The sequence below is a fragment of the Vombatus ursinus genome, unplaced genomic scaffold, assembly GCF_900497805.2.
Source record: "Vombatus ursinus unplaced genomic scaffold, bare-nosed wombat genome assembly UNPS02014840.1, whole genome shotgun sequence".
In the NCBI taxonomy this organism is placed as follows: Eukaryota; Metazoa; Chordata; class Mammalia; order Diprotodontia; family Vombatidae; genus Vombatus; species Vombatus ursinus.
The window spans coordinates 1475271-1502705 of record NW_020954618.1 but is presented as its reverse complement, the minus strand read 5'-3'; the positions used below and the strand labels follow the sequence as shown (position 1 = coordinate 1502705).

The following is a 27435-nucleotide window of genomic DNA, read 5'->3' as shown; positions in this document are numbered from 1 at the left end:
CCGGCGCGGCTCCTCTGCGCGCTGCTCCTGTCGCCGCCCGCCCGGACCGCGGACCCTCCTCGGCGGCGCCGGCCTGCGGCCCGGGTGAGTGGGGGCCGGCGGGGCGGCGTGTTGCGGCCGAAGCGCTTCCGCCGGCGCGGGCCGAGGCCGGGGCGGGGGCGGCGGACAGGGACTCAGAGCCGAGCTGGGCCCGGGCCTGGGGGCGGCTCTGCCCGGCGCGGCCCTGCCCGGGGGCGTGGCGCCGCCGTGCGCGTGCGCGGGCCTGGGTCCGGAACTGCGCGTGCGCCCCAGCCCAGCCCGCGCTGCTCCCGGAAAGCGGGCGTCGGAGGGGGCGGGGCTCCGCCGCCCACTCGTGTTCCTCCTCGGCCCCCTGGGCTGGGACCCCAGGACAGTCGCCCCCCCCCCTCCCTCCCGCGCCTCTGGGTGCCTGCCCCGTCAGCCTTCTGGCTCTCAGGCCAAGCTGCAAGCATTGATTAAGCGCCTACTGTGGGCCAGGCGCTGGGGGTACCCATGCCAATCTGGAGTGTCATCTCCTTCCCCCATTAGACTGGAAGCACCCTGAGGGCAGGGGTCTCTAGGCCAGAACTTAGTAGGCACTTACTCGATGCTTGACTTTTCCTTCCCTGCTTTCTCTTGGGGTTATTTGGAATAGGAAGCCTGTCTGCAATCACCTCAGTGCTTTAAAGTTTCCAGTGTTTTCTTCACAACCCCATGAGATTACAGTGGGGAAACTGAGGCGCATGAAGGTGAAGTGGTTTGTCCAAGGTCATTCAAGTGTCAGAACTTGGATTTGATCCCAGGCCATTCCTAAACTTAGTGTTCATTCCATTAAAATTCCTGGAGGGTTACCTCTGGGGCAGTTAGACTGGAGATCATCGTGATGCTCTAAAGTTGGCAAAATGCTGTCTTCATAATCCTGTGAGGGAAATGAACACTCACGGTCTCACCCCCATTTTACAGATGAGCAACCTGAGGCATACACTCTAAGACCTTCAAATAAAAGTGTCATTTTGGGGATTTGAACCCATCTCTTGCCCTAATCCAAGGTTCTTTCCATTAGAAACACTCCCTTAGTTTGGAGGTGATTAGAATAGAAATGCTGTTGCAGTCATTTTACTTAATATTTAAAGTTGGAACAGTACTCTCTTCCCAATTCTGTGAGGGGGTAATAATAATAGCTAATATTTAGAGAACACTTTAAGGTTAGCAAAGTCCTGTGCATGTTTATCTTCTCTAATGTTCACAACAGTCTTATCCCCATTTTACAGCTGAGGAAACTGAGGCACAGAGAGGTTAAGTGATTTGCCTAGGATCAAGGATCTATACAGCTAGTGAGTGAGTTAGGATTTGAACTCAGTCTTTTTTTTTTTTCTTACTTTATTTTGCTCCAAATGCTGTTCCTCCAGTCCCTCCCCCACTCATTGAAAAGGCAAGCAATATGATATTAATTACACATATAAAATCATGCAAAACACTTCCATATTAACTATGTTACAAAACAAACAAAAGTAAGAAACATGAAGTGGAAAGTCAGCTTCAGTCTGCACTCCAAGTTCATGAGTCCATTGGAATCATCTTGAATCACTGTGTTGATCAGAGTAACTATGTCAAACTAGGGTCTTCTCGAGGTAGAAAAGGTGTTCTTTCTATTTTGTTTTTCATGTTCACACTTCTGCCTGAACATTAGTAGCGTAAATCTCCAGTACTTCCAAAAAGCGAGTGGTACAACTCGTACTAGGCTGCTTAACTCATGGGGAGAAGTCGGTGAGGGCCCAACACATTGTTTTGGACAAATTCAGTCGGTTGTGCTTCACCTTGGGTGGGGATTTTTCTTACAGTATTTGGGAATTTTGTGTTCTCTTCTTTCATGTTATCGTTGTCGGTGGCAATCTGCTTTTCCCTTCACTTTGACCTGTGGTTGAGTGGGTGTTAAGTGAAGCCAGTTAGATTTGAGCTCCAAGTTCCTCTAGAATTTGCTCTTCCTGTCGCTCCCACTGGGCTGCCTATGGGTGGGGATCAGCCCTAGTCCTGATGGGGCTGCCATCCTCATGCTCCAACCTTTTTCCTCTTGTGCATTCCTTTGGGGAACAGAAGTGAGTGGTTTCATGCCGATGGTTCATAAAATCCACATCTATAAATGAATAGATTTAAATGTGGTGAGTGGCAAATACCTTAAAGTAAAGGCAAAAGTTGCCTAGTCAGTCAACAAACATTTATTTATTAAGTGCCAGCTATATGCCATGGAGAGCTCCAGGCCTCCAGTCTGGAGGACCTGAGTTCGGATGTGACCTCAGATACTTCCTGAAGCTGTGTGACTCTGGGCAAGTCACTTTACCCTGTTTGCCTCAGTTTCCTCATCTGTAAAATGAGCTGGAGAAGGAAATGCCAAACCACTCCATTATCTTTGCCAAGAAAACCCCAAATGGGGACACAGAGAGTCAGACAGTTCTGAAAACAACTGAATAGCATGTGCCAGGCCCTTTGCTAAGCACTTGGGAGGCTTAACTATCAGAACTAAGGTAAAGTTCCTCCTTTATTCTAAAGAGAATTGGTTTCCATCTTCAGCAGTGAGATGCACATTTCACACGATTATCCTCACTTTCCAAAGACATTCATGTCGAAAGGCTTTTATTAATTCAAAATTCTAAATCAGTCTTTAAAAAGTATTTACTAGGATGACTTTTTTCTCACTAAAACATTTGTGGGTAGTAAATTATTGTCAAAGTCCATCTTGAAGTAAATACCATTAAGACAATTTAAATTTCTGGAGCAGGACTTTGGTTGTCTGTGCAAACTGAGGTGGAGCGGCATTTAGGCTCTTGGAGATGGCAGTGTGGTGTGACCAGTGACTTCCAGGGTAGGTGTCTCTTTGCCAGGAATTAGAAGGATTTCAGCATTTCCTAGATACTGTTCTTGTGTGTAGGAGGGTTAATTGGAGCAGCTGTAATCCTTTAGCGGCAGATGTGTTCCCTCAGTGCTTCTCAAATGGTGTGATGGAGACGATAGGGTTCAGAGAAGGGGCCTGGCCCTGACATTAATCACCTGGGGGTCCCTGGGTAAATTATTTAAATTCCCTTACCCACACTGGAAGGGCTTATCTGTTTCATAAAACAAGGCATGTGGTTCTATGAGTCTGTTCCTCATGTTTAGATAGACAGAAGAACTGTGAAAGTCAGACATTTCTCCTTCTTCAAAGGTGACAAACTCAGGAAGATGAAGTATTGCATTTGGCCCAGTGTTTGAAGAAATTTCCACACTGAAATGATGGGTCACACTTTATTCACATTGTCTCAAAAGTCATGTTCTCACTGGAGAGACAGGTAGTTGTGAAACCTGGTTCTGACATTAGCAAGGCCTTGTTCCCAGTACCCAAAACCACAGAGTACATCCTGAAATGGGTCTTGTCAAGATGAGTGTTCCCTCCAAGGGTGCCCGTTCATTCTGTCCTTACCCAGTCCCTGTCTTCCCATAAGTTTGCCCCAGGACATCCATCTGTGAGGCTGATGTTGAGGACGCCAGTGCAGTGTGCCAGGTATCCCACAAAGCCTTTCCCAGTTTCTGGTGGGCTCTCTGTACTCTTGCTCTCTCATGAGGACTTGCAGGAATACCAGTTGCAGTGGTGCATCAGTGAGATGATCTTTGAATTGGCAAATGGGAGAGACATTTCTGCTTGTGCCCTAAATCCAACTGGGTATCAGACGGTAGGGTTGTCTCCTCTGACCCAAAGATGTTGCTTTGAAGAGTCATCAAGTTGTGTTCTCATGAGGGTGCCATGTGGTGGTCAGCCTAGAAGTAACTTTCTGACCTAACATTCCATCGTTCCCCCTCTGACATGAGACACCCATCCTACGTCTTCCTTTGTCCCTTGTCTTTCACTGCTTACAACTTCGTTAACTCTGCCTCAGTGATGACTTCTACATAAGCACATATGTTTAATTAAACAGACACTTAAAAAAGTGTCGGCAGCATTTTGAAATGAGTTCTGGATCTGGAATAATAATAGCAGGGTTCAGATCCTGGCTTTAGGCCTTACCACCACCTGTATGACCTTGGACATATTATTTAATCTTTCTGGGCCTGTTTCCTCTTTTGTCACATGAGGGGTTTGGATGGGATGAGCTGAAGTCCTTCCTGTTCTAGACCTATTATGAGGTAGTGTGTAGGGCACACCTGTTTTTAAATGCTTCCCTTTCCTTCATTTCCAGCTATTGCCCAACTGTGTTGAGAAAATTAACTTCTTTCATTGTTGCCTGTCTCTCTCTTGTTCCATTTTTGATCCAAAGAACCCTAATCATGGCTGAAGAGTCATGCTAGTGATACGTTTACATCAGGGGAATGACTAGTAAGTCAGCGTAGCCTCTAAAATCCCGTGAGGGTACACAGAGGTTTACTTTACAATTCTCCACAAACATTCTCAAGTTAAATGCCTTTTTTCAAAATTCAAAATCAACTACTTTTCTGCAGTTCATCGTTTTTTGTTTCCTTTGCTTGATTGAAACAATTTTGCATTTTTTCGTTACAAATAAACCATTTTCATCTACATTATGGTTTTTGTGACTAAACAACTATTTGTATAGTTGTTGAAGTGGGAAAATGTGTTAGGTTGTATTACCAGATGGAGGTATGGGGGAACAGATTGGGAGCTGTGTACAGTAACTTTGAAGACTGTCTGGAGTAGATGTCAAGGGAGGGCAAGTTTATTAGATCTAGGCTGTCATGACTCGGTGTCATTTGTGTACAGCTGCACCTTGTTCCATCTTTTGTGAGCCACAGAGTATGTGGGGAAAGTATGGGAGTGGACAGCCAGGTAAAGCTCTAGAAATATCTTGCATGAGCACACCCATGACGATCTGGGCTTCTGGGTTTATCTTGAGTGGCCCTGATTGATACTCCTTAGGGAAGGGGCACGTGGCCCACTTTGAGAACCTAAAGTAGGAACCTTGGCATGGATCCTATACCAAGAGATGGCGATGGGGACGTGGCCTACATGTTCTCCTGATTCTAGCCTTCCATAGCAGTTCTCTGGAATGCTCCTTTGACAGTGGGCACCCAGGAAGTTCTTGAATCAGGCACAGAGAAGTGATGGTTCCCTTTACCCGTGCTTCTCAGCACCCACTAACTGATGAGGAGAAAGCAGTCTCAGAAAACGAAATTGGTGAGGAAATCTGTTTGCATTTGTTTTACTTCTCCGTGAAGATGTTGTGTTACCCCACAGAAGGTAAGCTCCTTGAAGGCAGGGACGGTCTCACCTTGGGTTGGTATGTCTGGCACATGGTAGGCCCTGAATCAGTCCTTGGGGATGGTGTCATAGGATCATAGCTCATGAGTTGGAAGGGACATGCAAGGCCCAGCTGTCCAAGCCCTTCATTGTACAGAGGAGGAAGTGAGGAGCCAGGGCAGGTCTAGGGCCTTGGTTGGTCAAGGTCTAAGTGGCAGAACTGAATGGTGACTCCAGGCTCTTCTTCTGGGTCATACCGACCTGTAAGGGCCTAAGTTGACAGGCTTTGTTCAAGGAGGAGTACCTAGAATGTCCTTACTGCTCACACAGCCTCTGAGATCCTTAGCTTCCTTCAGATTTTAGTTCATGGACCTCTTTAGTTAGTGTTTTCTCTCTCCTTAGGTTATTTTGTATTAACTTACTGGTAGAATGTTTTTGTTTGTTTGGGTGTTTTTATGGACTGTACCTACCACAGTGCCTCACACATATTTAGTGCTTAATTAAGTGCAGACAATAGTCTGTTAATTGAAGGTTGATAATGATTTTGTATCGAAACTCGGTTAAAGAAGCAAGAAAGGAAGGACATTTTAAGCATCTTCTATGTGCCAGGCCATTATTTCATTTGATCCTTACCTTGTGAGGTACATACTGTTATCTTCACTTTATAGATGAGGAAATTGAGGCAGACAGAGGTGAAGTAACTTGTCCAGAGTCACCAAGCTAGTAAGTATCTGAGGCAAGATTTGAACTTACAGCATCCTGACTTCAGGCCCATTCTTCTATTCATTGTGCCACTGGCGGCCTCTAGCTCCAGCCCTGGGGTCTTGTTTATTACCATAAAGAATTATCACAGGTGAGGTGTAGTGGTTTGTTTCTTTTTTAAGCTTCCTAGCTTCTCCCATGTACTGTTGGTGGTCCTTTTCCCTTGTCATTTTATCCTGTCACACATTTGTTCCCCTTCAGAAGAGCCAAGTCAAAAATTAATTGATTCAGCAGCTTGGCCAAGGGTTGGGACTAGAATTTCTGTGCCTTTCAAAGTTTGCCCTCCATTTCAGCCAGACTGAACTAGGAGCTATCTCTTCCCCACCTGGGACACACTGGTAAGCCCTTCATCCTGGCACCTGGTCCCCACCTTACGTCCGCCTGTCCAGCGCCACTTCTTCCTTTGAGGCTTCGCTGTCCCTAATCTATATGGAATCTAGTTCTCTCAAGCCCTTCCTGGTTGTCTCCCGCCACTAAGACTGCCCTTACCTTCAGCTTCCCCTGCCCTTCTGCTCTTCCACCTGCATTTGGTGCCTTTACTCTTGGTCCATGTTGTACTTAAGGGTGTCCAGGCCTCAAAGGAGACTGAAAGTTCCTTGAAGGCTGAGGCTCTGTTCTTCACATGGTCTCCTACAGTGTCCTCTCAGGGTTGTCTTTTGTGTTGGTAGCTTTTGGGAAGTGCTTGCTGAAGTGAATTTGCAAGATCAATGCATTGCGTACAGCATTTCATAAAATTTGGCATTTCCTTGTATCCTGCTTCAGGGGTTCTTAGAAATTTGATGTGACTTAGAAAATAGTTCTTAGAAATTTGATAATGATAGAAGTTTGAAAACAAATTTTGATAACGGTATTTCAGCATAGGTGGTTTCCTTTGTAATCCTTTGTGTTATATTTTATATGTTTACAGCTGGATTCTGAGCAGGCTTCACTAGACTGCCCAGAAGGCCAGGACACAGCAAAGGTGGAGAACCTTTGTCCCACTTGGATACCAAGTTGAGTGATTGGGCCCCCTTTCCGTCTAGGTAAAAAATGATTCTGAGGGAAGTTCTGTAAAGAGGTGAAATAGGAAAGATCAGTTTGAGAGAAGTGACTTCCCAGTTATTTTCAAACTGCAGCATCAGGAATCAGGGCACATGCATATGTTCCAAAGCTCTGTGCTTCAGAACTACCATTTAAAACCTTGAGACAAAAGAAAAAAGTTCACAAGTAACTGAGCAAAAGGAGAGGCAGCTGCTGTGTGTGTGGAAATCTGAGGGCAAATGTATTTTGACCATGCCCAGTCTTCCTTCCAACCTCCCCCTAGTTCCCCAAATTAATTTAATACCTATTATTTCCTAAGAATTTAAGATTTGTGCCTTTCCCTGAGGTTTTGATCTGAAGGGGAAAATGATTCCGTTTTCAGAAGTGTACATTTTTGACTTGACCATGAGCATCTCGAGATCTGGCCATTCCTGCTTTCTCTAGGTGAGAATGCAGAGGCCCAGTGAGAAGGGACCCAGAAGACAAGGACCTAGCCAAGCGGGGTTCCCCTTCCTGGGCTGGTCATCTGAACGGTAAAGGAACTGGGTTCCAGATGCTCTCTCAGCTGCCTTCAGGCTCTGACCTTCTGTGAGATTCACTTCAGGTGGGGGTCTTTGATTTTGAGCTGAAAGCTGACTCTGAGGGCATTCAGTGCATTCTCTGGAACATAAGATTTCTGCTTTCTACCTCTGCAGATATATCTGAAAGAGAAAAGATAATAGATGGGGAAGCTGAGGGCCTGGGAAAGGAAGTGACTCACCCATGACCTTGCAGGGATCATGACTGGGCCTTACAAACCCCTAAACCCTAGCACTCTTTCCCTTGGGTGACACTGTTCACACTGGCTGCTTAAAGTAGTTTACAGTCAATTCCCAGTTTTATAGACACAGAATTTGAGTATTGTAAGGGGTCTTAGTGGCCATATTAACTAATTTATGCCCTGTAACAAACATTCACTATTAACTTGGGGGTTCTGAACTTGTTTTTTCTTTTTTAAGTATTTTGATAACTTTATTTCTATATAGTTGGTTTCCCCCAGACCAGAGATGGGGAACTGGAGGCCACATGTGGCCTTCTTGGTCCTTGGGTGAGGCCTTTTGACTGAGTCCAAGTTTTACAGAAAGGAGAATTGTTCTGGACCTAGAGGGCCACATGTGGCTTCGAGCAGGTTCCCCACCCTTGCCCCAGACTGTCAGAAGGGTCCATGGCACAAGAAGGTTAAGAATCCATGTTCTAAAGGAATTCTCACCAGAACATGCAACAGGTGGTCTCTTGGTATCTGCTTACAGACCTCCAGTGAGGGGAACCCACTTCTTTTTGAGGCAATTAAAAAACTGAGATTGGTTTGTGAGTTGATTCAGAAATCAGCATGCAGTTCTTGAGAGGGACAGTATTATTGGATTGCAGACTAGGTCACAAGAGTCTCTTGAAGACCTGAAAGTCAGTACTCTAGTGTTTTGACAGGTCCATGATCTTCTTGAGGTACCAACACTCATCCCGCAGTGCCTCATCTTTTGGGATGATACCTGTCAGATGGTGTTGTTCGGTCAGATCTGCCACTTTGTCATCCCATTTGGGGTTTTCTTGGCAGAAATACTGGAGTGGTTTGCCATTTCCTTCTCCAGCTCATTTTATAGATGAGGAACTGAGGCAAACAGGGTTAGGTGATTTGCTCAGGGTCACATAGCTAGTAAGTGTCTAGGCCTGGCATTCTATCCATTGCACCACCTAGCTGCCCTGATACTTGTCAGAGGGTCCTTGTAACTTGTTCATATGGAATCTGCCCAGTAGACTCAAGTCCTTCCTTTGGTTGTCCAAATGTTGTCCATTATTCTTTCACTCTGATCAACCTGTCTCCTCTTTTGGTCATATAGGTGCTTGGGGATTTGTTACAGTCTTCGTAACAAGTTCATTTTGACCCATTTTTTTCCCATGGGTAGCAAATGCTATAATAATAATATTACAATATATTATCGTTGAGCCTAACCACTGTAGAGAACAATCATTCTATGGTTTTGTATATCTAGACACTAGAAGGTCTACACAGTAACAGTAACGTTGTTCGATGACTAATTGAGAGATTTAGCTCTTCTCTGCAATGCAGTGATCGAAGACAGCTCCAAAAGATCCATGATGGAAAAGGCTATTCCACATCCAGAGAAAGAACTATGAAGGATGAATGTAGACGGAAGCAGACTGTTTGCTCTCTTCTTTTTTTTGTTTCCTCTTTCTCGTGGTTCCTCCTATTGGTTCTAATTCTTCTTTACAACATGACTAATGTGAAAATATGTTTAATATGAATGTATATGTAGAACCTCTATCAGATTGCACGCTGTCTTGGGGAGGGGAGGGAGGCAGAGAAAATTTAAAACTCAAAAGCTTATGGAAGTGAATGTTGAAAGCTAAAAACAAATAAATTAATTAAATTTTTAAAAATTGAGTGAAAAAAAGGCCAAGGTCTCCCACCGCATCGGGGGCTATTGCCAGTCATCCTGATCTGTGGCTTCCCACTGTACCCAGTTGGTACCAGAGGAGAAAATGAGGCTGGTGACTTTGCATTACCTAAATCCACTTCACTTGTAAGTCAAGACATCACCTTCCTGATGTCTTTGGTGCTCTTCTAGAACAAATGACAAACAACGACACACAATTGAATTCCCATCTGTTCCTTAAAGAAAACCTTAAAAATAACCATTTCTTCCCCTCCCTCCTCAAAACCACACACACACACACCCCCTACCTCTGTAGGTAATGACCTTCCCTTCTGGATTTCACTTCAACTTTGTTTTATATCTCTCTCAAACCCTATCATGATGTAAATAATATATTTTTTTTATCATCATTCTCTCTATGACTTCTCCTTTCCTGTGCTGCAGTCTCCATAAGGGCAAGAGAACATGTTTTACCTACATTTTGTGTCTCACCCAGCACCTAGTCTAATGCTCTATATACAGCAGCCACTCAATAAACTTGGAATGAATGGCTCATTTTATCTTTAAATTGGTGTTACTGTGGGAGAATAGCCAGTTTTTCTAGTGTATTGATTATCAAAAATCTTGTTAGTCTAAAAATCGCCTTGTTAATGTAGCCCAGTTATTGCACAGTTGGTTTTTGAATGAATGGAAGATTCTAGGTAGGTTTATCATGTAATTCAAGGTCTGATCTGGAAGTGGAAAGTTGCTACCTTAAACGACCCAAAGTTTGTTCTGTTTTTACACCTGTTTTGGATACTTCCATAGCTAACTTTGTTGGAAACTTGACAGTTGATATCAAATTCGTGTAATAGTATGGTTTGGCAGGAAGTACCATTTGACCCTTGCATAGATAATCTTGCATAACTGACATTCTGTGAGCAAAATATCAGCGGTATCTGCGAGATCTTCGTTTATAGTTTCCGTGTTAAAAGTATTTGCCCTTTGGATTTTTGAAACTAAGCATCATGTAACTTAATTAGGCATGAAGATACTCTATATATACTTGCATACATTTCCTAGTCAGGTCTTCTCTCTCCCCCATCTGCCCTCTCAACAAGCCCCAAATTTGAGTAAGAAAAAAAAAAAAGATTCTTTCTCCACTTTTTCTCCATAATTTTATCCATGGTTATTCAGTTGTTTCTGCTGCAGGTAAGAAAAATTGAAGGGGTATAAGTGGTATTTCGTTGTTTTTTTCTGTTGGTAAATGAAAATATATTTTATTATTTACAGCTCCTCAATTGTTCATCTGTTCTGAAAGGAACTGTTCCTGCTGATAGCTCACATACATCCCCAAACTTTGGTCCAGGTGAGAAACTGCTCTCAGACATCTGCTTTACCCTGATGGAGATCTATCTTTTACCTCATAAACAGTGCATCTTCCCCATTTTATCAGAACAGCCTCTGGGGGAAAAAAAAAAGGAGGAAAATATGTAAGTCAATGTAGTTTGTGTTATTCATAAGTAGAAACTTGACAGCCTTTTCCAATTCAGTTATATTGCTGTGGTTAGGCATTCAGCAGTGGATTGGACTCAGAAATCATAACACTTCAGTGGATCCGTGATTTAATTATCCATGTGAATGTACCCTTCCAAATAGTATATGCAGGAGTGCATCCTGTGCTCCTGTTCATATTCTCCTGTAAATCTTTCATCTGGGATGGAACAACTTGACAATAAAAACTGTTGGGATTAGTTTTACGCAGATGTAACTTGAACAACATGCCACCACTTGTAGAAGTCTGTTAAGGCATATATAGGCGGTGTTATTCTTACGATGAATTCTATCATATGGGGTATGAGAAGAACACCTTTGCTTGCCAAAGGAGTCTGCTTCTGTTGTGGGAGATGTTTTTGGTTGGCAGTCCAGTAGGTTAGTGAGTACATGTTGGGCAGGCACTGTCAGACCTGGCACTGAATCCCAGGAAGAGAGGAACTAGATTAGGAATTGTATCCTGCTTTTAAGTGAACTCAGACTGCTCTCTGACATACAAATACATATTCTTCCTATTGTGCTACATGGTTGCAAATCATGCAGTACCGTTATCATTGAAGAATCTTCATTATAGATGAACAAAGAGGCTGCAGAAATGCATGGCGGGTGTAAATTGGCTTTAATGTATCACTAGTGATGACTTTCAAACAAGAAGTGGTAGAAAAGATGGCATCTAAGAAACAGATAATCGGGAAAAGAGTTGGCCCAGTCATGTAGCTGCCTTGAGCAAAGGGTAGCAGATGGGTAGCCTAAGGGCTGTTCTAGAACCTTTGTGGCTGTCGTACAGTCACTCAGTCCTGTTCAACTCTTGGTGACTCCACAGACCACAGCACACCAGGCCCGTCTGTTCTCCACTATCTCTCAAAGTCTGTCCAAGCTCGTGTTCGTTGCTTCCATGACACTCTCTGTCCATCTCATCCTCTGCCCTCCCCTTCTCCTTTTGCCTTCGATCTTTCCCGACATCAGGGTCTTTTCCAGTGAGTTTGATCTTCTCATTACGTGGCCAAAGTATTTAAGCTTCAGCTTCAGTATTTGACCCACAGCATTTAAAAAGATCTCATAGTGCATTGCGTAGATCTTCTGTAGAAGGCTTACAGGAGAAAATGAACACACACTCAGGAGGAGAGAGCCTCCCGTGGCGGTCCCATTGCACACCTCATGAAGAGAACACGGATGCATTGAAGAGTTTGTAAAAGAGTTTAATAATCCTTTAAATTGTTGTATTCCGTAAAGCAGAATAGCCAGTCAATTAAGCTTGAATTGATCATTTTAAAATACAGGCCTCACAGGGTTCAAGCACCATTTCTTTATACAGCATGTCCCAAAAGTTTTGGTGCTGTTTTAATATCTTAAAACTTAGTTCAAGTTTAAGATCCTAGAACTTCACCAAGTCTTTTTGGATCCCTCGTGTTTAAAGTTGCATTGTCTTCTAGGTACTTGTACGGTTTCCTATTTAGTAACAGCTGACAGCTACATAGCAGATATTTAAGGTTTTCAGAATACTTACATAGATGATCTCGTTTGGTCCTCACAACAGGCCTGTAAACTTGTTGACAAAATAGATTAACGATGAGAAAATTTTCATCTCCCTAGTCAGTTTCTGTTTCCTCTAATAAAATACTAATCTCAGCTATGTGTGCACCCACATTAAAGTGGAAGAGAAGCATACGTATTCACTACAGAAGAAGAGTTATGTGAAGTCATGAACTCTTGGGTTGTGCAGCTCTCAGAAACGCAAGGCCCTCGCCAAGTTATTAGGTTGGTGAGGCAGCAGTGGGCTCGCCCAGCGTCACCCAGCAGGGCAGTAGACAGGCAGGACTGGGAACCACGTCTCCCACCTCCTTCTGAGGCCTCTTCCATTGTGCTTTTGGTTCTTGGTTTTTTAATAATTTGCAACATTTTTGCGATAATTTGATCCTTATTTCTGAGGAATGATATGTGAAAATGTGGACTAAGAAATTTTAGGATGGTGGAAGTTGGAATATAGGCACGAATCATTGTAATGAAGTAGAAAGGCCTTGATTCAAAGGAGGTTGTAGCCAGTCGACTTATCAATAGTCCCTTAATTGATTTGTTGGTAGTTTCCTGTCGCTAGGGCCATTTAATCTGTGTTTTTTTTTTGGACTGTGACAGACTTTCTCATACGTGACTCATTTTTGTCAAAGATTCTCCTTGCTACCCACACTTCTAGGACATCTCTACAGCAGCCAGTAGGCCTTGGGCGATGGGCTTAGCTGGACCCTGTGACTTAGCTTGGTCGGGGACCCCACTGCATCCCATCTCTTGGCAGAGCTGCTTCAAAGACTCTCCCAACAGCTAATAAAATTGGCTGGACTTAGGAGAAGGGGGGCTCTCCTGCGTCTCTCCTTAATTCTGAGTTCTAGGATCTTTCACCCCAGAAGAGAAGCATCTTGTGTATACACTTTGGTTATGGTTGTGACATCTCGAAAAAGGGTCATTGGTGGTGCACTGAATAGAGCAGTGGGCCTGGAGTCAGAAAGGTCTGAGTTCAAATGTGAGCTCAGATCCTTACTAACTGTGTGACACTGGGCAAATCTCCTAATCTGTTTATTTTAGTTTTCTCAGCTGTCAAGTGGGGATAATAATAGAACTTGCCTCCCGGGGTTGTTGTGAGGATCAGAGGAGATAGTAATTGTAAAAATCGGTTAGCACAGTGCCTGGCACACAGTGGGTGTTATATAAATGTTAGCTCTTATTATTATCATCATCATTACTATTCTCATCATAACACTAGAGCTGGGAGGAACTCAAGAGGCCAACTGTCTTACTGTACAGATGAGGAAACTGAGGCCCCAGAGAGAGGAAGAACCTGCCCAAAGTCAGCAGGCAGTGAGCCGCAGGGGCAGGATCTGAACTTGGCCTCTAGTCCAGAGTGAGCACTGTCTACTGTCGCTAGTTCATCCGGTCAAAATAAGTCATTGAATCAGATTGGCCTGATATGATCCAGCAGACTTTTATTAAGCCCCCCACGGTATGTACAAGGCAGTGGGGGTAGAAAGCCAAGCTGTCTTTGCTAGAGGAGGGCTTACACCTTCTTCTTCCTTTTCACATCTTTCAGCTTCCTTCAGGGTTCAGCTCAGCTATGACCCCCTGCCAGGGGCCTTTCCTCATTCCCTGAGTTGTTCTCTTCCCACATTCCTGATAGGATAATGAATTTATTTTGCATTTAGTTCCCTGTGTACATGTTGTTTCCTCCCAGAAGGTAAGGTGGAAAGTAAGCTCCTTGAGGGCAGGGGTAGTTCTGATTTGGGTTTTGTATTTCCTGGACCTGGCACCTCATAGACATTTAGTAAATACGCGTATTGATTTGAATTCTACCGGTGAGATAACAGGGCGGACAGACAAAATGACAAAGCATTTGATAAGAACCTGCTGTTTCAGGCGCTATGTGAGGTTCTGCAGGTGTGGACAGAGGAAGTGAAGGAAGCCAGTACCTTCCATGAGATAAGTGAGCTCTCTCAGCTGGGAGCATCAGAAAAGGTTCCCATAGGAGGTGTTCCGCTCACTGAACCCTGGAGGAAGCCAGGGACGTCCCAAAGTGGGAGGCCCTTCCAGGTCCTGGGTAGATCTCGTACAAAGACATGGAGGTGAGGGATGGGGTGCAGAGAAACCTGAGGAGAACAATGTGGGTGGAATAATAGGGTTTGTGAACATGTTGTGCATACTCTGGACAAGGTAAGTTAAAAAAAAAACCCTTAGAAGGGAGTTGGTGGTACGCTATGAATGGTGAACATGCGAGATAATGAAATTTAACATAACATGTTGCTTGAATTGATTAGATGACTGTATTGTCAAGAATAACCTATAAGAAAATGGGTTTTCCTTAAAGCAACTTCATTCCAAATGCCTAGAAAGCCTAGCTTGCTTTGCTGGACTTTTTACTCGTATTCTGTATTCATAAAGATAACTCCAAAATAAGAATTAACAAGCATTTGCATCTTGTTACTGTCTTTCTGGCATCTTTGCTTTTGGAATGGGAAATAAGACATCAGAGTTGTCCTTCTGTCTCTTATTTCTAAACTAAGGGTGTGTTTATACTCAGATTTTAATAGCGTTTTAGAATATCTCCTTTCTTTTTATGGTAGTGTCTAAAATTGTACTTCACATAAGTACAACTTACATCTAAATGTCATTTGAGGCATTGCTTTCTAAAAATGTATTGGACTGGATTCTCTGCTCAATTCAGTTTTTTCTTTTTAGTTACTGAAGTGGATCCCAGGATGCTGCCACGAAATCTACCTCCTCTCTCACTTTCTCCCACTTCTGTGCAGCACTGTTGCACATCTGGGCACCGGACCCACAGACTGTCTTGAAAGCCCCTGAAGAAGAGTTTGGTGGAATAATTGAGGAGTTGTTCTAAATCTGCAGCAAAACCTTGCCCAGTGAATCTGCATGTCTCAGGTCCTGAATGCTGCAGATAACCTCACGCAGAGTTCCTTCTTTTTTGACGGAGGCATTCACCTGATCTTCCCGTCAGAAAGACTGCAGCCACCTCAATCTGGTCCTAGAGATATTAATGGAATACAATCATGTCCACTCAGGACGAGAGGCAGATCAATACAGAATACGCTGTTTCCTTGTTGGAACAGTTAAAACTGTTCTATGAACAGCAGCTGCTAACTGACATAGTGTTAATTGTTGAGGGCACCGAGTTCCCTTGTCATAAGATGGTTCTTGCAACGTGTAGCTCTTATTTCAGGTAGGTATTTTATCTGTTCAGCTCTCTATGTATACATTGGATTTCTTTGTTTTAGTATTGGTCCCTCAGAGCCCATTTTCAAAGGTGTCCCATCCTGTGTTGTTCAGTTCTTTCTGCAAGTGTGATGATTATGTGCAGACCTCCGATTGCATCGGTGTGCTGAACTCCAGAAACTCCTTCCACCAGTGCCTATTGGTGGACGTGTAGAGTCCCAGAGAGTGGCCTGGGAAGTAAAGGCTTGCTCACGCTCCCAAAGCCAGTGTGCCTCAGCGGTGGTCCATGAAGCCAGGGTTTCCTGACCCCCAAGGCCAGCCCTCGGTCCACTTTGCTGCTCTGTTTCTATAGAGATGCTCTTATGCTTGGTTGTACCATCTTCTTGTACTTCAGGAACTGATGAAAGAAGTTTGGAAAAGATTAAAAGAAAGAAAAATGGTGGATGACAGCTGGGGACAGTGGACTTTAAAGTAGATGTTTTAAATATACATTATTCTGACTAGCTCCACTTTAAAAGGCCTACCTCACTGTGTGTGGCCATGACTGAGTTTTCCAAAGCTATATCAACGGAGCCATCTTGGACAGGCCCCACCCAGCTGGAATGGTTTTGAGTAAGCACTCAACTGTAGATTGTCTGTCTGATTGAGGGTCATGGAGCAACCTGGGTTTTCTGGGGCTTTATTAGAACATTGGTTACTAAGTAGTGGAGGTTTTGGGCCCAGAATAGTTTGCAAAAACCTGCCACCAAGGCATGGAGGGTCCATGGGGTCTGTGATGGTAGAGGAAAACTCACCTTGCTGTAGCAATGTTGGATCCTTGAAATGTTTTGTGTTTTGACAGATGTTTCCAGCTAACAGAGAAATCATCCCTTTATTTTCTTTTGATCTTTTAAAGCAATCCATTTGAAAAGACCCTCCATAAATTTAAAATTTGCAAAAGCTTAACTTTTAAGTAGTATTTCTAAGATCATTATTGATGTTTACAGGAGCAACCTTTTTACTTAGGAGGAGAAAACAGTTTGGGTTTTTTCCTCATTTCCCACTGTTATTTATCATAGTCTACTTTATCATATTTTATCTTTACCAGATTCCTTGCTGAAGGTAAAATTTTAATGCTTTTGGTACTCTTCATGTCATTGCCTTCAGAGTTAGATTTTAAATTGGCTAGCTTACTTAAAAACTAATAAAGCCACACCCATTTAAAACCCTTTGAGGCTCTGGAATCATTGATTTCTGGACCTGGAATTGAGATCAGAGTCCAAGTTCCAGCTTTTCCTGAGCACAAACCAAGAGCAGCCTGGCTTGGTGGGGGCTGGGCTGCTCAAGGCCTCTCACTTGGTACCCACTCCTGATGGGCTTAGGGCGGAGATTGTGCTGATTGTTTCCATAACAGCGGGGCACAGTTAGCTGTTTCCATAGCAACAGGGCACTGTTAGCTCCACTCACTCCTTCAGGTTTTTTTCACATAAAGGATTATTGAGGCAGACCTTTTCCTTACTGGGTTGGTGCAGTTAGTTTTTTCACCCCTAAATGCAGGACATGGTTTGTTGCTGTTAAATTTCATTTTCGTGGTTTAGGCTCATTGTTCTGGTTAATTAGGGCCATTTGAATGTTGGTTCTGCCATCCGTTATATTACTTTTTCCTCTAAGCTTTGTGTCATCTGCAAATTTGATAACCATGCCTTCCATATGTTTATTCAGATTATTGATAAAATATGAAGTGGAATAGATATCAGGAGTACATTATTGCCTTTATCTCAGTTGAAATTGATCTCAGAACTATGGATTTGGTTGTACGGTTAGATATAGCTCTACTTAACTATACTGTTGTTCAGTCCACATTTCCACATTTGGTCTACCAGGATATCATGAGAGATTTCTAACTCCTTTGCTGAAATTGAGATGCTTTCTAAATTGGTGTTCCCCATTCTATGAGTCTAGTAAACCTGGGATAATGATAACATCTAACATTTATATAGTATTTATTATATGCAAGGCACTGCGTTAAATGCTCTACAATTATTATTTGATTAATTTGATCCTCAACAACACTGAAAGGTAGATAATTATTATTATCCCCATTGTACAGATGAGGAAATGAAGGCATACTTTCTTCTCCTAACAATGCCATTCTGCTCTCCTACTCTTGTTCAAGGTGTGAGGGAAGAGTGCTGGTCCAAGGCCCAAGAAGTCTTGTTGGGATTCCCAGCTCTTGACCCTAGTTCTTTGACTCTTATGAAGGCATTTAGTTGTTTACGTTAGAGGCCTCTTGAGAAGAAAACACTTTCTAAAACTTAAAAGTACTATCTCTGTGTGAGTTGTGATGAGAGACCTATCCTCCCCAAGAATTAGTGATGCTTTTTAAGATTGAATGCTTCTTGGTGGTGGCTTGGCATCTGTTTGTCTCCCATACTGTATGCATCATGATAGAGACACCTGCAACCACCAATATAATTCACAACTCTCTTTTGTTTTCACCAGTCACTTGCTGGTTGTTCTCTTCCATGACATATCCTATATTATGCTTAGGGCTTAGAACTGAAAAGGGCCCTCCTTGTCCTCTTTTACCCAGATTCTGGCTTTACCAAGGCATTTTTCACTCTTTTTCCTAAATTTAATTTTTATTTCTGCTGGATCAGGTAGGTTAAATCTCCTGCCAAATTTCTTCCCAGACTGGAATGCACTCCATCCCTTGCAAAACATACCATTGCTGTTGTAAACAGTTGTGGTTCAGAAAGCCATCTTCGTAGGTAGTTTTTAACTTCCTGTATCCTGTTTCCTCTTCCAAAGTCATTACTAGCAGAAGAGATGTAAACGATACCTAGGTTTCTTCTGGCTGTGTCATTCCCACATGAATTTACAGGTGCAACACAGCCATCACCTCTGGAGGATTTGGAGAAGCCTGGTTTGGAATCCTGGTGATGGTGAGCTGGTTATTCTCTTTGAAATTTAGTTGCCCTATCTCATTTCTCTTCTCTCTTCAACCAGTTTTTTAGTGCTTTGTTAATCTCCCTCCCTCTCTTCCTTCCTTCCTTGGAACATTCTCTAGGAGTTAGGCTTGGGTCTTTAGTCTTGGTTTTTTATTTCTTCGGGTATATGAAGGGGGTCTAGGATTTTATCAGTGTGGAGACTCTTTTCATCAACCCATAATCCATTTCACCCTTCCATGAGTTAGTAGGGAATCCCAGAGTGTCTTGGAAGGAGGTGAATGTCTGTCTTTCTGATCTGAGGGATAGTACTCTACCCATGGCATCGTTCTCTCTCCATATCCTGTTAGCAGCTCCGTTTTTACTACTTCAGAGCAGATGATTCCCAAATCAGCTTGGATCTTAGTTCTTGAGTTCTAATAAATAACGTTTTAGACATTTGCACTTGGTGCCTGGGCCTTGCTTTTAACTCAGTGTCTGTGTTTCCCTCAAGACTGGCTTCTTAACTTTCCTCTTTATTTCAGTGGTATTACCAAGCTCCCAGGTACCTATTTCTGAAGCCTTAATTCTTCCTTCTTCCCTTTCCCTCCCCCATGTATTAGCTCACATTAATGTGGAACTTTACAGTTTGGAATCAGCTTTGCTTACAGCTAGTTACCCTGGGAGCTAGGTCATGTTTAAGAATTTCTGTCCTTATTTTACAGGTGGGGAAACAGGTCTAATCATTGTGAATGAGTTGCCTAAGATCACATAGCTGATAAACATCAGAATTTGCCTCTGAATTTAGATCTCTTGACCCTCAGGTCCTGTGTTCTAGACTCATTGCCACCACCTCAGCCCAGGCCTTCATGCATTATACTTGAATGTCCATAGTTCGTATCCTGACCTTCTCCTCGTGAGCGTTGCTCATTTTTATTTTTTAACTGAAATGTATTGTTGCTTTTTGTTTTTATATGATCTGCATGTTCCAGTGTCTTCCTTTCTTAGAGAACCATATCTTATAACAAAGAATAAAAGACAGAACTAACCCATGTGTCCCTGCCATCTTAGCCCCAGTGCTCCTACCTTGGCAGAGTATTAGGGTGGGGCATCTTTTCCTCTCTGTTTCCTAGCTTTCAGTTTTTATTGTTTGTTCCTTCCCTCCCATTTTTGTGGTCATGATATATATGGCTTCCCTGGTTGACTGACTTCATTTTGTGTCAGTTCACATCAGTTTCCTATACTGAATTCATCGTCGTCCTCGTTGCTATAGCATAGTGGTATGCCATTCATGACAGTCGTGTATCCCAGCTTGTTTATGTCTAGCACATGGGCCTCCCTTTTGTGTTGGAGTTCTTTGCTACTACAAAACCACGGCTTCATTCTCATCCAGATGAGGCAGAAACTCTTTTGTCTGTCCTCCAAGTTTCTCTTTGCTGTGGCCCCAGTTTGCTTTTCCAACCTTCTCTCCCTCTATTCAAGTTAGTTTACTTGCTGTCCTTGAACATAGCTTATTCATATCTCTCATCTAATTACAGCTCCCACCGTTCCTCCATTAGCTGAAGCAGAGATTGGGGGTGGGGAGCGGCCGCAGGTGCCAAGCATGTCAAACCACCGCCATTTTAACCGCTGCATCCCCTTCAGCCGCCATCGATACAGCCCCAAGAGCCCTAGGGAGATCAGTATCCCTCAGACCACTTGGCCCCTGTAGCCACCTTGATGGAAATGGGACCTGAAAACCCTGTGGGCACTATAGCCCCTATCTCCTCAGCAGCTGAAATGTTCTTGGTGCTGTAAAATGGCTCAGCATCAGAGACAGATAAGGTTCTATTGGTGGAAATGACATAGAAGAAGATGCTACATTTGCTGCAGCCCCCTGAAAAGCCGGGGGCCTTTCTGTCATCTGGCCTGCAGCTGAAACCTCTTTCGTGTATGTGTGTGTTCTTTCTTCCTGTTAGCACATAAGCTCCTTAAGAACCCTTTCCTCGTAGTATCCCTAGTGCTTTGCATACAGGAAGCACTTAATAAGTACTTATCCATCCATCCATCCACCGAGAGCCTAGCTCAAGGCTTATCTCTTTTTATAGGGAGCCTTCTCTGGCCAGTCCAGTCAAAGATCACTTCCGCTTCTGAACTACTGGTACCACTTTAAAAAAAATCACCCACTTGATTACCGAGTGTAGTCATGCAACACACAAAAACAAAATGGGAGAAAGACAGTTTTCAATCACAAGCATGTTTATGTCTGCATCTTAGCATCTTGAATTGACTGTTCTTTATCAACTCAACCCAACTTGGTGCTTTTCCAAGGTCTCGACCTCTTTGAGTCATCTCCGATTGTAATGCCAGTTTTTGTACGACTCCACTGAGGCATGGGACGATTTTTGCTCTTGTTTCTTGCCCAAGACGTTCTTGATCCTGGAAGTCTTGTGAAGAGGTTCCAAAGCCCATTTGGAGAGCCTGAAAGAAATCTCTCTTCCCCATTGGCAGTTTTCACCATGTGGCCTTGGGTGGTTTGGTGTTTGGTATGTGTGGGAATTTCATCTCTGCAACTGAATATTCAGCACTCTGGAAGTGAACAGTCAGACCCCATTTGTTCGCATCTTCCACAGTGTTGGCATTGTACATGGTAGGTGCTGGGCAAATGAGATACTGAGTACATTAAGCTAGCTGTTGATAGTGAGAATGGAGGAGTGGGGTGGACTAGTCATCTTGGCAGAGAACTAAATTCCTTTGGACTTCCTCAGAATCTCTAGTGATTTGAATTAGTCATCTGCCTTTGATCTAGTTTAATTCTAATTTATGGTATTTATGAATTTAGTCATCATTTCTAAACTTTTGATATTGTTTTCTTGACTTGTGAATTTCAGGCTCTGTGTAACAATTGTCTTCATTAAGTTTTACTCTTTTTTACTCTGATATTTAGACTAAATTAAGACTCGTGGGTTCCTCCCTAGGGCCATGTTCATGATCGGACTCAGCGAAAGCAAACAGACACACGTGAACTTGAGGAATGTTGACTCAGCTACGTTACAGCTCATCATAGCTTACGCATACACAGGGAATTTGGCAATAAATGACAGCACTGTGGAACAGCTCTATGAAACAGCTTGCTTCCTGCAGGTGGGTGTTCACCCCGTCCAGGACGCTCTCTTGTCTCTTGTTCTACTTTAGTTGTGATAACTTCCTGTTGAGTTACGGAAGCGTTCTTGGTGATTTCCTGTACTGCTCTATTTTAAAATATCTGAAGATCTGTTTTATAACATAAAAGAGGTGATTCTTATTCCCTTTCATCTCCTTTTGAATAAAAGAAGGAAAGAACTAGAAGTTTGTTTCCTATTGTTTTGAACTATAAGATCTTTTTTTTAGTCTTACTACAGAAACTGACCTGGGCACATTTTCCAAAAATTTAATTGAAATTATATGTCACATGATGTTTCCATTTATCTAAGATGTATGATTTCATACTTTTAAAGCTTTTTGTGTTTGTTTACTGCATTCATGTACTTCATGTGCTTTTGGTTCAAGAGCATTGGAAACTTAGTATCCTAATTTCTACTGGCATTACTTTATTCAAATGAATTTTTATAGCTAACTTCAGTTTTTATGTCACTCACATTTCCAATGTGTATCTTCCCCTGATCCTAAGAGCAATCCCTTACAACAAAGAAAAGGGGTGGGGGGAACATCTAGCAGAATGCGCCAGCGTATCAGAATAGTTTGGGAATGTCTGCCAGGTAGCGTGTCCTCGGCCGCTGCAAAGACGGGAGGAGAGCTGGTAGCCTTTCTTTTTCTTTTGACAAGGTCTTGGAGTAACGGATGAACTCTGTAAATCTTTGACTGATGGGTACACGGCCAAAACATCTTTGAACCAGAGTAAAACTTTTTTAATGTCTTTATCTGTGATAATTTATTTATATCATGTGTTTTATCTCATTTTACCCAGTGAACATTTTAGAAGATGAAGGATAAGATTTTCTCTGAAATTCGTTATCCTTGCTAGGGCAGATAGAAAGTTAGATTTCAGGAGAGGGTGACTTGTCAGTGCTAAGGGTCAGGTAGGGAAGAGGCAATATTCACTTCTGTGCTCCTTTCCCTCCCCAAAGAGGGTGGCAAGGGGAGGGGATGTGGGAGGTGTGCCAGCATACCCCCATCTACTGGAAGATGAGCTGATACAGGGCCCCAGCTGTTTGTATCGGCTTCCTTTGGAATCTAAGTTTTTTGAACCCAAACCTGAAACTTTGCCTCCCTCCCCCCAAAAAAGAGAATACTGACTCTAAATAATGCCTTTCAATTACTGGTAAATTATCTCTTGGCAGGAACCCTACAGACTCCCCACTAAACACTTTTTCCAAAATTGCTGAAGAAAGGAATAGCATTTTAGGACATCTAGACTCCAATTAACTTTGCCAGTCAGTAATTTTATGTTGGTTCTTTAATAAACTTATTCTGGCATAGTGACAGATGCTTCAAGGGTGTGTCTCATGGGAAGGTGCCCAGGGGAGGATGCCTGAAACAGGACTCTTCCCTACTTGGGGAAGGTCACCCAGCCAATCCTGGAACAAGAACTTTGTGTCTATGATTCTCTTTCTAAGCAGCCACTTAAAAGACCACCAGATGAATAAATGCAACAGTTGGTAACTGTCTTAGTGGCTTAAACTGAGATGTGTACCTCCTTCCTTTATGAGAATAAACAAACTATCCCCAGGACACCAAGTGTCAGGTAGTGAAAATGAGAGATTTAAATGTTCCTAATTTGTAATTGCTTATAGACTTGGTTATTGTTACTTTTAGTATTAATTTGTCATTCCTGTAACTAGAAAGTGTTAACAGTGCTATTTGTTATAATTCCCTCTATACTAATAATTAATAAATCAACTTGGTGTATAAATAGTGGAAAGAGCATGGTTCTACTATTCACTACTCTGTGACCTTGGGAAGGATACTGTTCTTGTGTCTTCATTTCCTCCTCTATGAAATGAGTGAGGTGTGACCTCCACTCATTCTCTAAAACCCGAAGGTCTGTGATCCAGTCCAGTCGGTCCCATGCTCAGCACTGTGCCTGACGCATGAAAGACGCTTAACAAAGGATTGTTGAGGTGACTGGTCCTAAGTAGGGAAGAGCTCCATTTTAGGAATGTCCCAGATGTAAATGATTACCCATTACGGGCACAGACTTGGGGCCTCTGAGAGCCTCTGGGAAGCCCTGACCCACAGCTTCTCCCCTTTTTGTGTCCTGGACTCCATGCAGCAGTCTGGGCAAAGCCTGTGGACCCCTTTTTGAAATAGTGCTTTTACATGCATACAGTAAAATACATAGGAAACCAATTTTATTGAAATATTATGAAAATATTAAAAAAAAAAACCAACCCAAGTTCACAGACCCCAGGATAAGAACCCTTGGATTAATTGTTAAGGGTTTTTTTAAAACCTAATGGTTTGTTTATAATACTTGCCCTTGTGAGAGTGTCCAAGCACAGTATAAATGATACTTTTGTATATGTGTATATGTTTTTTTTCCTTCTTCAGATTTCAGTTTATTTATCTCTATCTAGATTTCAATTTATTTATCTCTCTATCTATTCATTCATTTATTTATTTGATAATAGGTTGAGAGCACACAAGTAGGGCACTTAGTCCTTGGGTGGGAAACTGAGTGTAAACACAAGCTTCCTTTGACCATGAGTGTTGGCTTCTGAATTATGCTTTGTTTATGGTCCCTGAAGGTAGGAACACTCTAATAATGTGTGTAGAGAATCTAATGCTGTTCACCTCTTGTGAAAAAACAAACGAGCCTATCCTGTTCTCATCGGCCTTCTTTTAAATTCTAGGTAGAAGATGTGTTACAGCGATGTCGAGAATACTTAATTAAAAAAATAAACGCAGAGAACTGTGTTCGCTTATTGAGTTTTGCCGATCTCTTCAGCTGTGAGGAGTTGAAGCAAAGTGCCAAGCGGATGGTGGAGCACAAGTTCACCGCTGTGTATCACCAGGACGCGTTCATGCAGCTCTCTCACGATCTGCTCATAGACATCCTAAGTAGCGACAACTTGAATGTGGAGAAGGAGGAGACGGTCCGAGAAGCTGCCATGTTGTGGCTCGAGTACAACCCAGAATCGAGGTCGCAGTATCTGTCCTCGGTTCTCAGCCAAATCAGAATCGATGCCCTTTCAGAAGTAACGCAAAGAGCCTGGTTTCAAGGTCTGCCACCCAACGATAAATCTGTTGTGGTTCAGGGTCTCTATAAGTCTATGCCCAAGTTTTTTAAGCCGCGACTTGGCATGACTAAAGAGGAAATGATGATTTTCATCGAGGCTGCTTCTGAAAACCCTGGTAGTCTTTACTCATCTGTCTGTTACAGCCCCCAAGCGGAAAAAGTTTACAAGATTTGTAGTCCACCTGCTGATTTGCATAAGGTTGGAACCCTTGTAACTCCCGATAATGACATCTACATAGCAGGGGGGCAGGTTCCTCTGAAAAACACAAAAACGAATTTCAGCAAAACAAGCAAACTCCAGGTGGCCTTCCGAACGGTAAATTGCTTTTACTGGTTTGATGCCCAGCAGAACACTTGGTTCCCAAAGACTCCGATGCTCTTTGTCCGCATCAAGCCCTCTCTGGTTTGCTGTGAAGGCTACATCTATGCAATTGGAGGAGATAGTGTCGGGGGGGAGCTCAACCGAAGGACTGTGGAAAGGTATGACACCGAGAAGGATGAGTGGACCCTAGTGAGCCCATTGCCTTGTGCCTGGCAGTGGAGTGCAGCAGTCGTGGTCCATGATTGCATTTATGTGATGACGCTGAATCTCATGTACTGCTACTTTCCAAGGTCAGACTCCTGGGTGGAAATGGCCATGAGGCAAACGAGCAGATCCTTCGCTTCTGCTGCGGCTTTTGGTGATCAGATCTTCTACGTCGGAGGCCTCCACATTGCCAGCAGCTCTGGCTTAAGACTGCCGACCAGCACCGTCGATGGGTCTTCGGTCACTGTGGAAGTGTATGATGTAAACAAAAATGAATGGAGGATGGCGGCCAACATCCCTGCCAAGCGGTACTCTGACCCTTGTGTGAGAGCCGTGGTGATCTCGAATTCTCTGTGTGTTTTTATGCGAGAAACCCACTTAAATGAGAGGGCAAAATACGCCACCTACCAGTACGATGTGGAACTTGACCGCTGGTCTCTGCGGCAGCACATATCCGAGCGCGTACTCTGGGACTTGGGGAGGGATTTCCGATGCACTGTGGGGAAGCTGTATCCGTCTTGCCTCGAAGAATCTCCGTGGAAACCACCAACGTGTCTTTTTTCACCTGACGGAGCCGAGGAGTTTGAGCTGGACAGAGACGTGCTTGCCTTGCCCCCCGTGTAGTGGGGGGGCTGAGGACATGCCCAGCCGCCTGCGCTCTGGAGTTCCCCGTTAGAGAGAAGAGAGCTTTGTGAGAGGAGGACCAGAAGCGGGAACGTTCGGTCCTGTCTTTCATCCATTGTATTTTTACGCCCTACTCAATATTAGCAGCAGTATAATCCGTATATCAGTGAGTCTTATGGAGAGATAGACTACCATAATCTGAAATAGTTTATCCACTAAGTGAGGAACTTTTATGTATATCACGCCTGGAGTATCTTCTTTTTAGCCCTGTGACCTTACCATGTGGGTCAGGTTGGCTTCATGAAGGTGGTTGGGTGTGCCCTCTGTGTTGCATCCCGCGCCTTCTGAGACCCTTCCCACGTGTGTTCATGATCCCTGTGCTTCTCTGTGGAAGGGCTAGAAAAACATTTTGTGTGGGGGCATCCCTGAGGGGAGTTCCCACCCCTCTCTCTTGGTCTAGTCGGGCTGTCTCAGTCCCCAGAGAGCTTCACCTTGAGCTCGATGGGTGCTCCACAGGGGCGCAGCCCCTGACTGCAGGACCAGTCAGCTGGCTCTGTGGAGGACAGGTCTTCCAGGTAGGGGGTGGATGACCAGCCGGGGGGAGCTTAGCTAGCCCCCGTAGGGCGGGTCTGGGTGGGGTTTGCATTGGTCAGTGCCTCCACATCCTGTGTCACAGGAACGTTGGCTCAGGCATATATGACTTCCTGCTGCTGCTGAGGTATTTTTCCAGTGTCAGACCAAGGTTTAGTGTGGGTTAACCAGGTCTTTTAATTTTGGCTAATTGAATCAGAAGCATTACTGTAGAGTGGTTGTGTATGGATATCCCTTTAGCAATCAGGTTGTGTTTTTTTTTTTTCCTTTGGAGGTGGGGGGGTGGGGTCAGGGTCAAGTTTTTGGGGATGAAGCGTTCAGGAATCCTCTGCATGAGGTGGGCAGCAGGGCAGAAGCCAAGGGCCGCTCTGGAGCTAATCCCAGGAACCACTAGAAGAGGCGGGGCTCCCCCCCCCCCCAGAAGCACAGGTGCTTCGTGACCAACATTACCAGCATGTTGAGCTGCATCATGTTCGGCACTGTATTTTGACTGGCGTTAATTTATTAAAGAAATTGTACCTTGAAAATGTGGGCTCCTCATTTGTGTGTGTGTGTGTGTATGTACACGTGTACACGCATGCACGTGTGTGTGCACTCATGGCTCGGGGAGGGAGGAACGGCTGCTGAGCTCTCAGCTGGGATGATTTCACCAGTTAATGGTCACAGATTGATTGAGTTTTAGAGCTGGGGTCCACCTCTGAGAACTAATACAACCAACTTTTCTTACAGAGGACAGAACTGAGGCCCAGAAAGGTTCAGGTGAGCTGCTCCAACAATAAAGCATTAATTGGAAAACATTACAGGAGAAAATAGAGCATGGGAACTTTGTTTTGGTCTTTGGATGCTGTGTGAATTAAAGAACTGCACATAGTGCCCACCATGTTGGACTCTCT

General features: G+C 43.7%; 1 protein-coding gene across 3 annotated transcripts; it reads left to right on the top strand.

Annotated features, from left to right (window-relative positions):
- On the top strand, positions 1–27059 carry KBTBD2 (kelch repeat and BTB domain containing 2). 3 transcript variants are annotated; one of them, XM_027840221.1, is made up of 5 exons: positions 50–84; positions 10705–10780; positions 15187–15685; positions 21542–21707; positions 24416–27059. In XM_027840221.1, the coding sequence occupies exons 3-5, from the start codon at positions 15516–15518 to the stop codon at positions 25949–25951; spliced, it is 1872 nt and encodes a 623-aa protein (XP_027696022.1). In that variant the 5' UTR covers positions 50–84; positions 10705–10780; positions 15187–15515; the 3' UTR covers positions 25952–27059. The 3 variants fall into 3 exon arrangements, with proteins under 3 accessions (XP_027696023.1, XP_027696022.1, XP_027696024.1); XM_027840222.1 differs by lacking the exon at positions 10705–10780 and having other exon boundaries at positions 1–84; XM_027840223.1 differs by lacking the exons at positions 50–84; positions 10705–10780 and adding an exon at positions 10825–10904.
- The last annotated feature ends 376 nt before the right edge of the window (positions 27060–27435 follow it).